Source organism: Octopus bimaculoides, chromosome 2 (assembly GCF_046866305.1).
Source record: "Octopus bimaculoides isolate indiv1 chromosome 2, ASM4686630v1, whole genome shotgun sequence".
NCBI lineage: Eukaryota > Metazoa > Mollusca > Cephalopoda > Octopoda > Octopodidae > Octopus > Octopus bimaculoides.
Genome location: NC_142929.1, coordinates 34221668 through 34235106, shown reverse-complemented (window position 1 = coordinate 34235106; position 13439 = coordinate 34221668). Strand labels below are relative to the sequence as shown.

Genomic DNA, 13439 nt, shown 5'->3' with positions numbered 1-13439 from the left:
CTACAGGAGCCAGTCAGGCGGTACTGGCAACGGCCACGCTCAAAATGGTGCATCTCATGTGCCACCCGCACAAGAACCAGTCCAGGGGCACTGGCAACGATCTTACTTGGCTTGCCGGGTCTTCTCACGCACAGCCCATTTCCAAAGGTCTCGGTCCGTAGTCATCGCCTCGGTGAGGCCCAATGTACGAAGGTCTTGCCTCACCACCTCAGCCCAGGTCTTCCTGGGCCTACCTCTTCCACGGGTTCCCTCAACTGTTAGGGTGTGGCACTTTTTCACGCAGCTATCCTCCTCCATTCTCACCACATGTCCATACCAGCGCAATCGTCTCTCTTGCACGCCACAACTGATGCTTCTAATGTTCAGCTTTTCTCTCAAGATACTTACACTCTGACGGGTATTCACATTGACATTACACATCCAACGGAGCATACTGGCTTCATTCCTTGCGAGCTTACGTATGTCCTCAGCAGTTACAGCCCATGTTTCACTGCCATGTAGCATGGTTGTTCGTACGCATGCGTCATACAGTCTGCCTTTTACTCTGAGTGAGAGTCCCTTTGTCGCCAGCAGGGGTAAGAGCTCTCTAAACTTTGCCCAGGCTATTCTTATTCTAGCAGCTACACTTTCAGCGCACCCACCCCCACTACTAACTTGGTCGCCCAGATAGCGGAAGCTATCGACTACCTCTAGTTTTTCACCCTGGAATGAGATAGAAGTTGTTTCCTGTTTGTTTGCAGTCTTTATTGCACCTGAACATCTGCCACAAACAAAAACTAACTTGCTAGTTAACCTGCCTTTGATGTTGCTGCACCTCTTATGTGTCCATAGCTTGCACCGGGTACATCTTATAGAGTTACTACCTACTCCTTTTCTACATACTGAGCAGGGCCATCTACCTGAAGGGGTTTGTGTTTTATCTACCTTCCTACTTATTAGGATTTTGGTTTTAGCTAGGTTGACTCTAAGGCCCTTCAATTCTAGACCTTGCTTCCACACCTGAAACTTCTCCTCTAGTTCTGATAGTGACTCCGCAATTAGGGCAAGGTCATCAGCATAGAGGAGCTCCCAGGGGCAACCTGTCTTGAACTCCTCTGTGATTGCCTGGAGGACTATGGTAAATAATAGGGGGCTGAGGACGGAACCTTGGTGGACCCCTACCTCTACCCGGAATTCATTGCTGTACTCATTTCCAACCCTCACCTTACTGGCCGCATCTCTGTACATGGCTCGCACAGCTCTCACTAGCCATTCTTCTATCCCAAGTTTCCTCATTGACCACCAGATAAGGGATCGGGGGACCCTGTCAAAGGCTTTCTCCATGTCAACGAAAGCCAGGTACAGAGGTTTATCCTTGGCTAGGTATTTCTCTTGCAACTGTCTCACTAGAAATAAGGCATCAGTAGTGCTTTTACCTGGCACGAACCCAAACTGCATCTCATCTAAATTGATTCGCTCCCTAATTAGTTGGGCTATGACCCTCTCTGTAACTTTCATAACCTGATCTAACAGCTTGATGCCTCTGTAATTATTTGTATCTAAAGCGTCCCCTTTACCTTTGTAGCAGTTGACTATGATGCTGCTACACCAGTCATAGGGTATGACTCCTTCGTGTATCACCTGGTTCGTAATACGGGTGACTAGGCTATAGCCAACACTGCCAGATATTTTGAGCATCTCTGCAGTGATTCCTGATGGGCCGGGGGCTTTCCCGGTCTTCATACTCTTAATTGCTTTATCTACCCTGGTACTATCAACTCGGATAGCTGGTCCCTCTATTGGGTCGACATAAGGCAGGCTCTCTTTCTCCCATTCATTCTCTTTATTAAGCAATCTATCGTAGTGGCATCTCCAGACCTCTTTCTTTGCATCCTCATTTAATGCAAGCGTACCATCATCCATGCGAACACATTTCTCTCCTACAACATCACTATTCTCTCTCCTACACTGTCTTGCAACCCGAAATACCTCGAGTCTTTGGTCCTCACGGCGCAGAACATTGGCAAATCTTTCCTTATCTGCTTCCCCTCTGGCTAAATAAACCTGTCGCCTAGCCTCCCTTCTGGCACATTGGTACAATTATGTATATATGTATGTATGTATTTTGGTGCAGATTTGTATATTTTATGTATGTATTCTCGTGCATATAGTTATATATCCAGACATGCTCATATATATTTAAATGATAAACTTCTGGAAAGTTTTACAGATTTTTACAGTTCCAGTGGATCTGTAGTCTTCGAATTGGCTTTCTCCTTTTTGATTTTAAGAAGCCTAATTTCTCAAGATTGGTATTTAGGCAGTGTGCTATGTATCCCAAGGCCTAATAATTACCGATATAAACCTGAACTTGTAATATGGATAGAGTAACTACAGATTTCTCAATAGTTCAGCATAGGTGTTCTCTTTTTCACTGATCTTCAGCTCTATGTTAATATCTGCTGGGCAGCTAATTTACACAACTGAGCACAGTTTCTCTTCTCTATCCAAAATCATTATATCAAGCCTGTTGTGTTTACATTTTATTGAGGTCTTCACTGGTATGTTCCACCAGTGTTCCTTTTTATTATGCATGTATGTATTGTATTTTATTGTATTGTATTATATTGTATGCATGCATATATGTTTGTGTGTGTATGTGTTTTCAGTGTTCTTGACTCTTGGTTGTAAGGCCTTCCTTTCCCAAGTCTTTTGGCTTTGAATTGTTATTGATGCTTCTGTAACTTTGCTTTTTACTAGGTAGAGATGTTGGCCCTGCACAAACCCATTTTTTTATGTCTGGGAAGAGGTGCTTCATATTAGTCTGGTCTCTATCCTTTGACCTATCTAGTACAGAAAATTTTACCAGGAGTTTGTACTCCACTGGCAAAGCTCCCCAGGATCATTGAGATACACAATCCATTACACCACACCATTCCACACCACACCACACCACACCACACCACACCACAACACACCACACCACACCACAAGTGTTGGACCTTGTGATGAATGATATAGTCAAAGATATTCTGAAATTCCACCTCAATCTTTCATAACTATCCTAACCATTAATTTAATTCATCATCATCATCATTTTTAGTTGTGTTGCATACTGGCATGGGTTGAACAGTTTGACCAGAGCTGGCTAGCGGGAGAGCTGTACCAGGTTCCAGTCTGATTTGGCTTGGTTTCTAAAACTGTATGCCCTTCTTAACACCAACCACTTTACATTTTGTGCTGGGTGCTTTTAACATGGCACCAGCATGAGTGCTTTTACATGTCACTGACACAGGTGCCTTTTTACTTGGCACCAGCACAGGACTCTTGCAGGCCAATCCTCTTCCCTTGGGGTAGTGGCCTTAACACTTCTGCTGTGGAGGACAGATCTTCTTGAGTACTGTAAGGCACCGTGTATCTTGGTCCTTTGTCATCTCATCTGAAAGTTTCACTAATTAAAATCCTATTCAAAACTTTGCTCTTCACTGCTATTGCATCAACTTGGTTTTATTTTCACATGAGGAAAGTTGTTTTTTATTGATAGGTGCAAATATGGCAGTGTGGTTAAGAAGCTTTATGTGACCTTGGACAAATATCTTTTACTATAGCCCTGGGGTTAACCAATGCTTTGTGAGTGAATTTGGTAAAACAGAAACTGAGTGGTGGTCCATCATGTGTGTGCATGTGTGTGTGTGTGTGTGTGTGTGCACCCCCAATGCTTGACAACCAGTGTTAGTTTGTTTACATCCCTGTAACTTAGTAGTTTGGTAAAAGCAACTGAAAGAATAAGTACGACTTAAAAAAAGATAAGAACTAGGCTTGATTTGTTAGACTAAACAAGCTATTCAAGGCAATGCACCAGCATGGCCAAAGTCCAATGACTAAAACAAGTACAAGAAGGAAATAAAGTAAATGACTACAGCAAAACAAAATAAAACAAAATCATGAGTATTATTGTAGCAGACATACTAATTAGTTATGAGACACGTTACTAGTAACTTATTTTTGGTAAATGGAATTTCTTCCCAGGGACACTTATATAACTCTAATGATGTAGCTCACTAACTCATTAATATTCCTATTATACTGGTGTGGAACTGGGAAACTTGCGAGGGTGGGCTGTTGATTTTTGTGTGATTTTTTTTCTCTCCATGTCAAACAATAATGGACATTCTGTCAGCTGAAAGGTTTGGACAATAACAACAACAACAACAACAAAAAGGAGAAGAATCGAAGAAAGAAAAAAAGAAACTAGACTGGAAAATCTAGTTTCTAAAATTAGAACAATTTGTGGAACAAGTAAAATGTTTCAGATTTAGTTGATTTTATGCTGACATAACAATAACTTCATAAAATACATGTTTTAATATTTTAAAGAGTTGTTATTAACACTTTTGTCACCATATTTCTATTGACATGCTCTGTGTTACTTTCAATTATTTAAAATATAACGAGGAATTTAGTAAAATAACATAGTTATCATTAAGCTAGTGTTAGGAACATAAATTGTGACTAAGGTTTGGTGGAAGATTTTAATTCAAACCTTTTGAAAACAAGACATTTGTACTACAGAGCCAGAGGTGGTTTACGCCGGGTTGGTAATGAAAGGGTTAAATACATTATTAAATAAATATCACTGTTATTTCTAGAAGATAGACTGACAGAATCATGAGAAAGTTGGACAAAGTGCCTTGTAGCATTTAATTTCGGCCTTTTGCATCTGAGTTCAAAACCTTTCATGGTTAACTTTGTCTTTCATCTCTCCGCAGTTAAAAATAACAAAGTGAAGTAATAGTTGATTTAATTGGTTCCCATTCCCACAGATAATTAAGATAATCAGATGATTAAGATTGTGTTATTGTATCCTGCTTTTTAATCTGATGGCACAACAAATGTTAAACCATCAACAATGACTGTCATAAGTTTTTTTGTAATTTAATGAGTAATCTCTATATAATTATATATGTTGGTTGATCTCTCTAGTCATGCTTTACATTGTATAGGGGGAGAGAGAGAATAAAAGGGAGATACAGTGAGAGTTAACATAAGAAATTTATGTAATTCTATCTGCCAGGCAGACCCTCATATCCTTTGATAATAAGCTTTAGCCCTTACTAACAGAAGCAACTTCCTTGATAGAATCATGGGCTCATCCAACTCCGTTCAGGTTACAGATCTAGTCGGATTGTACCTCCTTCAACAGCTCCATACACAATTCCCCCATATCAAAGGAAGTTTATACAGGGATGATGCATTGTTAATTACAATCGGCCTAACAAAATCTGCATTAGAAAAATCTAGAAAACACTTAATAAATTCATCGCCAACTTTAAACTATCTATCTCTTTCGAAAACTCTTACAGGACAGCAAATTTTCTAGATGTTACTTTAGATTTAAACTCTTCACTATACTTCCCATATCATAAACACAATCAATATCTTAAATATATCAACACAGAATCTAGCCACCATAAATCTACTTTCAAGAGCATAATCAAAGGCATGTCCATCAGAATATCCAATCTACCCACCAATGAGGAAATCTTCAATAACTACGCCAGTTACTATAACCAAGCTCTAGCTGCTAGTTTCTCCCAGAAGATTAGATTTATACCCAACACTAGACTAAAGGTACACCTCTCAAAACTTAGTTCTAGACAAATGTGCACAAATATTAGAAATCCAGTCCCTCCTACAATGATCAGACAATCTCGCCCACTTAGCACCCACACGCACAACACTAGATCTACGAACACTAACACTAACATTAGACCTTCCAACTCTCCTCTAACATTCACTAGGAATTACACCTCCCCTAACTTGCCTAATAAAAGCGGTGGGAGATCTATTCTCTGGTATACACCTCCATTCGCTTTAAATGCTAAGGGCCTCACTAAAGCTTTCTTTAAAATAGTAGAATCCAATTTCCCACATAACCATAAGTACCTTTCTATCTTTAACAGATCCACTTTGAAATTATCTTATTCATCTACACCAAATATAAAATCTATTATCACCCCATCTAATAAACATAAACTTAGCTCTTACTATCTGAATACATACAACTCCACCATGGATCTACACAATGAAAACACTAACACCGATTGCAATAACATATCTAATACCCCTGGCCTGACCACTTTCAACAACTTAAACATACATAATCATAATATAGTCCCCACTTCTGAGGGTAATGGCTGCACACCTGAAACTGATGCAAACACTAATAGGCACACTGATACTAACAACACTAATTATGTTATAACCACAACAACTAATAATACATATACTTCAACTCCTAATAGAAATAGCAATAATGTTAATACAAACACCAACGGCAATATTACCATTACTGAAGACAGTAGTATTATTAACACTACTACCAATGATACTACTACTGCCGCTGCTGCTACTACTACTACTATTACTAGTAATACTACCAATACTACTACCACTACTACCACCACCTCCACCATCACTACTACTACTACTATTAGCAATGATAATAATAGTTACAACAGCGATGCTGATAATGATAATGATGATAATAATAATAATGGTAATGCTGGCATTGATATAGATACTAGAAACGACAGCAATATCATGATCAATTCACCTAATACTACCCTAGCCACTACCAGCTCTACCTCATCTCTCTCTCCAATTAACCATCATAGAACTTATAACTGCAACTTCAGATCTGGGACAGATTGCCCACTGCAAGCCCAATGTACAAGATATAGTGTCATATACTGATGCACTGTTCACAACATGGTAAATAACTACTGCATTGGATCTAGCACCAAATTTTAAACAAAGGTATTATGTGCATTTAAACTTGCTAAAATATAAGGAGAATAGCAATTCCACATCACTAGCCAGCCACGTACACCATCTAATTAATAGAAAAATACTGTATAAACTTTCCTGGGCTATAATAGACTTGGGTACCCCATATCAGGGCCAACACTCCAGTTGCAGGCCCTGCTTAAAAGAAGCCATCAAAATTTTAACCCACAACTCACCATGATTGCTTCATAAATACAACAAAGCCTTCACTACATGTAAGCACAAATTCTTCTGCACTTTTAAATTCTTTCATAAATCTAAATGTAAGCTCACCCCCATGAATAGCACCCATATACAAACCCCTATGATCATTAACACATACTCCTTCTATATCTTTATAACTCTTATTTCTACCTTATATCTTACCTCTATTCTATCTACCTTACCTCATCACACTATGAGATAAATATTAATTCTTTAATTTATCCTTAATTTATTTTAAAATCTTAACCCAATAAATCCCCTAACTCTAACTCCCGCTGGTAAATAATTTAACATTGAACTAGCTCTTCCATTCTTGATTACCTACATATTCATAACCCCATTGCTAAAAATAATTCTACAGTCACTGACCTTAGCCAGAACAGACACCATCAGGTACTACTAAATTTCCTCCCCAACAACTTTAGACTTTAAGACTACTGTTGGTATATTCGTAAATAAGTTACTCACTGAAGTAAGTAGATCTATTGTTTAGGAAAACACTATTTACTTGTTTAAGGGTTGTACTGGATAAATTGCGAAAATAACTCTAACAGATCAAATACTAAGAAATAAGCATGCTCAATTTCATTTTTACCAAATATTTTAGGAAAATGAATGGCTTATTTCCCTTGGCTATATATAAGGATCTCTTCCAGGGATGAATGGGTTATTTGTCTTGGCTTTTAAAATCAAATATATTAGATATATATAAGGATCCCTTCCAAGGGCCCTATTATCGATTTTTTTCAACAATCTAAGTATGCCATGAGGTTTCCAGACATGAGTTCTACTCACATGTCAAGTTTCATCAAAATCGATAAAACAATGTAGGAGGAGTTAGCTAACAACTCCACAAACATACCCACAGACAGAATTTCTCACATATGTAGTAGATATATATTTTCACTCACACATACCATCTTATATAACTAATAAATATATATGAACATAATAAGTTATATTAGATATTTATAGTAAAATATGTCCAATAGATAAAAATAAAAATATCATAAAAAAATAAAAATAATCTATTCCATATAATGACTATTACATCTCTGAGTTACATTCTCTGTATAAATATTAGTACTAGAGATATATTCATAAAATATTGATATCAATTAAATAAATAACTTACAAAAATAGTCATATTTATTTTTACTAGCAGAGGCACCCAGCATTGCCTGGGAATGAAATTTTTCCTTATATATTGGAAGAAAAAATGCAAAATATGTTGTATAGAAATTTGTTATTCTAAAATCAATTTATTATTCAATTGGGATACAATTTATTCTTTAATTGGGAAATCAATTCTGAATTCATAATACAAAATAATAACAATAATAATAAACGAAAATACAAAATTTACCACTTTTATGAAAGGAGATAAATTCTACCACATATGTTGAAGGAAACTACATAAGAGCTTCTGGGTAAACAACATTCCTTGTTTTCTGGTTTGGAGCATAGACAAATAAGTCTTGCAAACTATCTACCCTGGAGCAACCAACATAACACATACACACGCATATGTATATATATAAACCTAATAAATTGCACTAGATATTTATAGCCAATAATGTCATTAATTAAATGATTAAAACATTTTTTTTTTATATAATGACTATCCTTATCTGAGTTAAATCATCAGTATAAATATTGATACTAAAGGTACATTAATGATATATTAATATAAATTAATATAAATAAATAGCAAAATGAACTTGATATTGATGCTGATAATATTAAAAGAAATTTCAGAACTAGAAAGATCCCAGCAGGAAATAAAGATCTGGAAGTTTGAAAACAAATTGTGGAATATCATTAGAAATATTAAGTTTTAAAAACATCCACTATGGAGAAAATGCTCACCGGCGGAAACTTATTAATATTGTTAAAAATTTTAGAAGGATGGAATTTTAGTACAATCAGATAAAACTAATGATTTATACCATATGGATGTCTCTAAATACCATGAACGTTTTTGTTTGGGTGCAGCTGTGGAAATTTCAAAGTTTATTGAAAATTTAAAAATTTGTTTTAATTAATGTAATTTTCCAAGCTGAAGCTCAAGATATATATTGCACTTTTTTCAGAAAAATTTTCCAAAAAAGTTATAGAGGTTTAAAGTTTGATAATTTTCACCCTGTCAGAAAACAGGATTTGGAAGCTGTCATTTTGCGCACGATGTGTTTGAATATGAAACTGTAAATAAATCAACCCCTGCTTTACACACAACATATAACCCCTCGTAACTTTTTAATTTTTTGGAATTTTCAGAAATGTTTTACAAATTTGTATTCTACACTCAGGAATTCATATGAGTATGCAAGAACCAAAGGAAAAAAAATCTAGAGTGCATGATTTAAGGCCTATTTGGCTGTTATTTTTAGTACATCTTTCGACCAGGGTACAAACAACAGATGGGCACAAGCAGCAGGACACAGAGTTAATGAACATGCTTTCGCGTAGAATATATTTGTCAACACATGCTATCCCACAGACAAAAGAGTTCTCATGTTTGGCTTGTTACTATGGAAACAGGCATGAATGTGTCTGTGACTTACGATTGGCTAAAATTACCCAAAATTTGCAAACTTTAATTGCTAATAACTTTTTATTCATTGATTTATGGTGAAAATGAATTTTATGGCATTGATTAGCATATAAAATTACATCATTACACTGAATATGAAATCAATTCGAGCAGAAATTAAAGAGATTGGAAATTGGTAGCCAAACAGAAAAGATCCCAAATACTTATCAGAGTGTGTAAATTATGATTATATTGGAATTTTATGAGAAAAGAAAAATAGTGAGCATGCACATATACATACTGATAAACATTACAACGTCTTTCCAAAATTTCAAGTTTCATTTTGTAGATATATAAAAGGGTACCCAAAAGAGACTGGAATTCTGCAATATTATTCTTATTCACTTAGTTTTACATGTTTATACTTTAATCACCTTCAAAGTATTCTCCATTTGAAGCAATGCATTGGTCCAGACACGTTTTTCCATTGTTTGAAGCAGTCCTGGAACTCTTACGAACGCCTCTGTCATTTTTCCCTTCACCTCTTCCACATGTGCACAACGTTTTCCTTTCAGGACTTTTTTTATTTGGGGAACAGAAATAAGTTGCAGGGAGCAAGATCAGGTGAATAGGGAGGGTGGGTAAGTGGAGTCATGCCATTTTTGGTCAAAAACTGTCTTACACTCAAGGTGGTGTGTGCAGACACATTGTCATCATGAAACAACCACTCTCCACTTTGCCACATGTCAGGGCATTTTCATCCCACCACATGTCTCAAACGCTTCAGAACTGCCAAGCAAAATGTCTGGTTAACAGTTTGACAAGGAGGAACAAATTCTGTGTGGACAATTCCTTTCGTATTGATGAAACAAATCAGTGTTGTCTTGACATTGGACTTCACTCAATGCACTTTTGGTGGGGCGTGGCGACATTGAATGCCTCCATTGACTCGATTGTTGCTTTGTTTCCGGATCAGATCCGGAGCATCAGCTTTCGTCACCAGTGATGACCTTCAAAAAAGGTCCAGATCAACTTCCAGCTGTTCTTTCAGTTCACAACAAGCATTCAGTTGTGACTGCTTCTGATCTTTCATGAGCAAGTGAGGCACAACTTTTGCTGCAACTTTCCATTTGTATTTCTTCACTCAAAATTCGTTGGCAGGAGCTCCAAGACACACCAGTCATACCAACAAATTCGTCAATTGTTCGGCGACAGTTCTCTAGGATCAGTTCATGAATTTTTGCGATGTTTACATTCATTTGGGAAGTCGACGGTCACCTTGAATAAGGTTTGGCCGACGATCATTCATTCCTAAAGAACGAAAAGTACTCGTGAAGCATGACAACTGTTTTGGCTGCTGCTTTCCCCAGCAGAAAACAGAACTTCATGGAAACACGCTGTTCCTTCGTTTCAGCCATCGCAAAAATCGACGAACAGGGGAGAAGCACTGCGAAACAAATACGTACCACGTGGCAATAAGACTTCACTCGACGACGCCAGTCGGCAAACTGATGCCTGAGGGTCGCATCAAGTGGCTAATAGCAGCGGAAGGCTGAATTACTACGGGCTTGTCCCACAAAGAACATTTCCAGTTACTTTTGGGTACGTCCTTGTATGTGATGTGTCAGTTTGTATGTGGACGATACCACCAATTGTTTTTTTTTTTTTTGTTTTTTTTTCTTGTCATATTAAATTCCGATATAATTGTAATCTACTCATTCTAAAATGTATTTTACAAAAATTACTAGTTTTTCTTTCTCAGAATTTAAGTCTTTAACGCTTAATCAGGGTATTCAAGGACATTTCAGTAACAAGAACATTTTAGTAACGGGATAAATTTGCTCATCGGATGGGACACCAACACACTCTTCAAAGTAGGACGTATAGGCAAGGCCATCTTAGCAGCATTATAGGTCCCAGGCAAATCGATACACTGAGCCCTATAGTATTTTCACAGCATATATCTATCAGAATTGGGTCCCTAGACTCGTGAAGCCCCTGGGCAACTGCCCAAAGTGCCCATACCTTATGCTAAGAATAAACTTATACATATTTCAGTACATTAAACATATCGAAAGAATGCCAACATGGAATGCCTAAACATGAGCTAAGTGTCATAGCAACTATTTGACATAATGTTTATAAACGATAAGAAATAGCAATCACAAGGCGGGGTTGTTGGTTTGTTAGTTCGTTTTCTCAATAAATCATCAGTAGTTTGTTTTTGTTGTCTATTTAACGTTTAACAGCATTGCATATACCTGAAATATTTTGAGTCAATAAATAAAATATGAGAGGAATAAAGTAAATTTACTTACATAAATGAGTTGTTTCTCATAGCGAGCTTTTAATTCTTGCAGTAATATATTTTCGTCCAACTTGGATAAAGTTGTTAAATCTCCCACAGAGCCACTAACGTAACTGTTATCAATCATGTTTGATGAATATAGTAAGGACAAATAACAAATGATAGTGTTCTAAGATAATACCCAAAACGTAAACAGAAAATAAGTATCAAAAAGTTAGATAGTCCGTTGCATCTAGATCTAACTCACAGCTTAAACGTAACTTATTGTTTTGACTTTACTATAAATTAACCTCAGTGACTGTAAACAAACAAAAAAAATTAAAAGAAAGGAAACAAACACAGAGGAATAATATCAGTTAAGTGACTTCAAAGTTATCATTTCACTATTGGCTGTTGATTCCAAATATATATATATATACACACACACACACAGATATGTTCAAATGTAGGTGTGACTAACACATTGTTATTAACATATGTGAAACCAACCCTCCTGTGTGTGTGTGAGTGAGTGTTTCTGCATATATTCTTTGTCTTTTTTTTCCAGTTATTCCCAAAGCTTCCCACGACATAGTGGTATACGGATGACTAAACATTGCCTAATGTACCTCATAACATTCCTTAACAGTCATGTAAGAAAGATATATCAATACCTATTTTTAGATGATAATTCGTCTACTTTACAATGACTGTTGAGGGATTGAAGCTCTCCGAATTTTCAACTCTAATATTTATTGTGCTTTTAACCCAGCAAATCCATAAGAGATGTTATCCCAGGGCAACTACTGTGTGTAGACATTTAGTATGATATATTGATAGCAATTTTAATTAAATACTACCTCAACTGTGTATACCAGATTTTTAATTAGTTGGGTGGCTGTTTGCAACATCAGTGAATGCAGGGCCGGCTGAAGGTAACGACAACTCGGGCAGTTGCCCAGGGCGCCATGTGCTGGGAGCGCCAAGGAAGGTGTGACAAAGTCAAGGAAATTTCCATGATCGTTGGCTTGTACACGCTGAAGTTCAGCTTGCCCTGGGCGCCAGCATCCTTAGAGTCAGCCCAGGTGAATGTCTTATTTACTTTTTTGTTATAGCAGAGATGATGACTTCTCTTTCAAGTATGTGGCTGACTGTCAGTATGTGCCTGTAACGATGGAGTTTAATGACGAAGTTAGCGCCAGAGGAATGATTGAAGAACAATAAGTTGCTTGATAATTATTAATATAGGAAATATTCATTCACTCGTTCATATATCATTGTCTTTTGAGAGAATCATTCTGCCAATAAAACGCAAACACTGGTTGTATTTCACTTTCGTTTTATTATCAATATCAACTAAATAGTTCATTAAATAATTAATTGACCAATTAACTAATTAAGTGGCTCATCAAAGTTTTTTTGTCACACCTGACTTTACCAAATATCCTGCTCTTCATGCATTCACTCTATGCAGTGGCATAGCCTGAGTGTTTGTCATCTGGGGTCGCCCTCAAGTTTGCTGCCCCAACTCTCTATACAGACTTATACAACAGACTCAAAAGTGACACCCCAATAACAGTGTCACCC

General features: G+C 36.9%; 1 protein-coding gene across 1 annotated transcript in view; it reads right to left on the bottom strand.

The window, feature by feature from the left end:
- LOC106879565 (myosin-IIIb) overlaps positions 1-12261 on the bottom strand; it is a 113140-nt gene extending 100879 nt beyond the window's left edge. The window contains exon 1 of the mRNA XM_014929199.3: positions 11884-12261. Within this exon, the coding sequence (XP_014784685.2) occupies positions 11884-12000 (117 nt within the window). The 5' untranslated portion in view covers positions 12001-12261. The remainder of the gene's footprint in view (positions 1-11883) is intronic.
- Positions 12262-13439: the final 1178 nt, after the last annotated feature.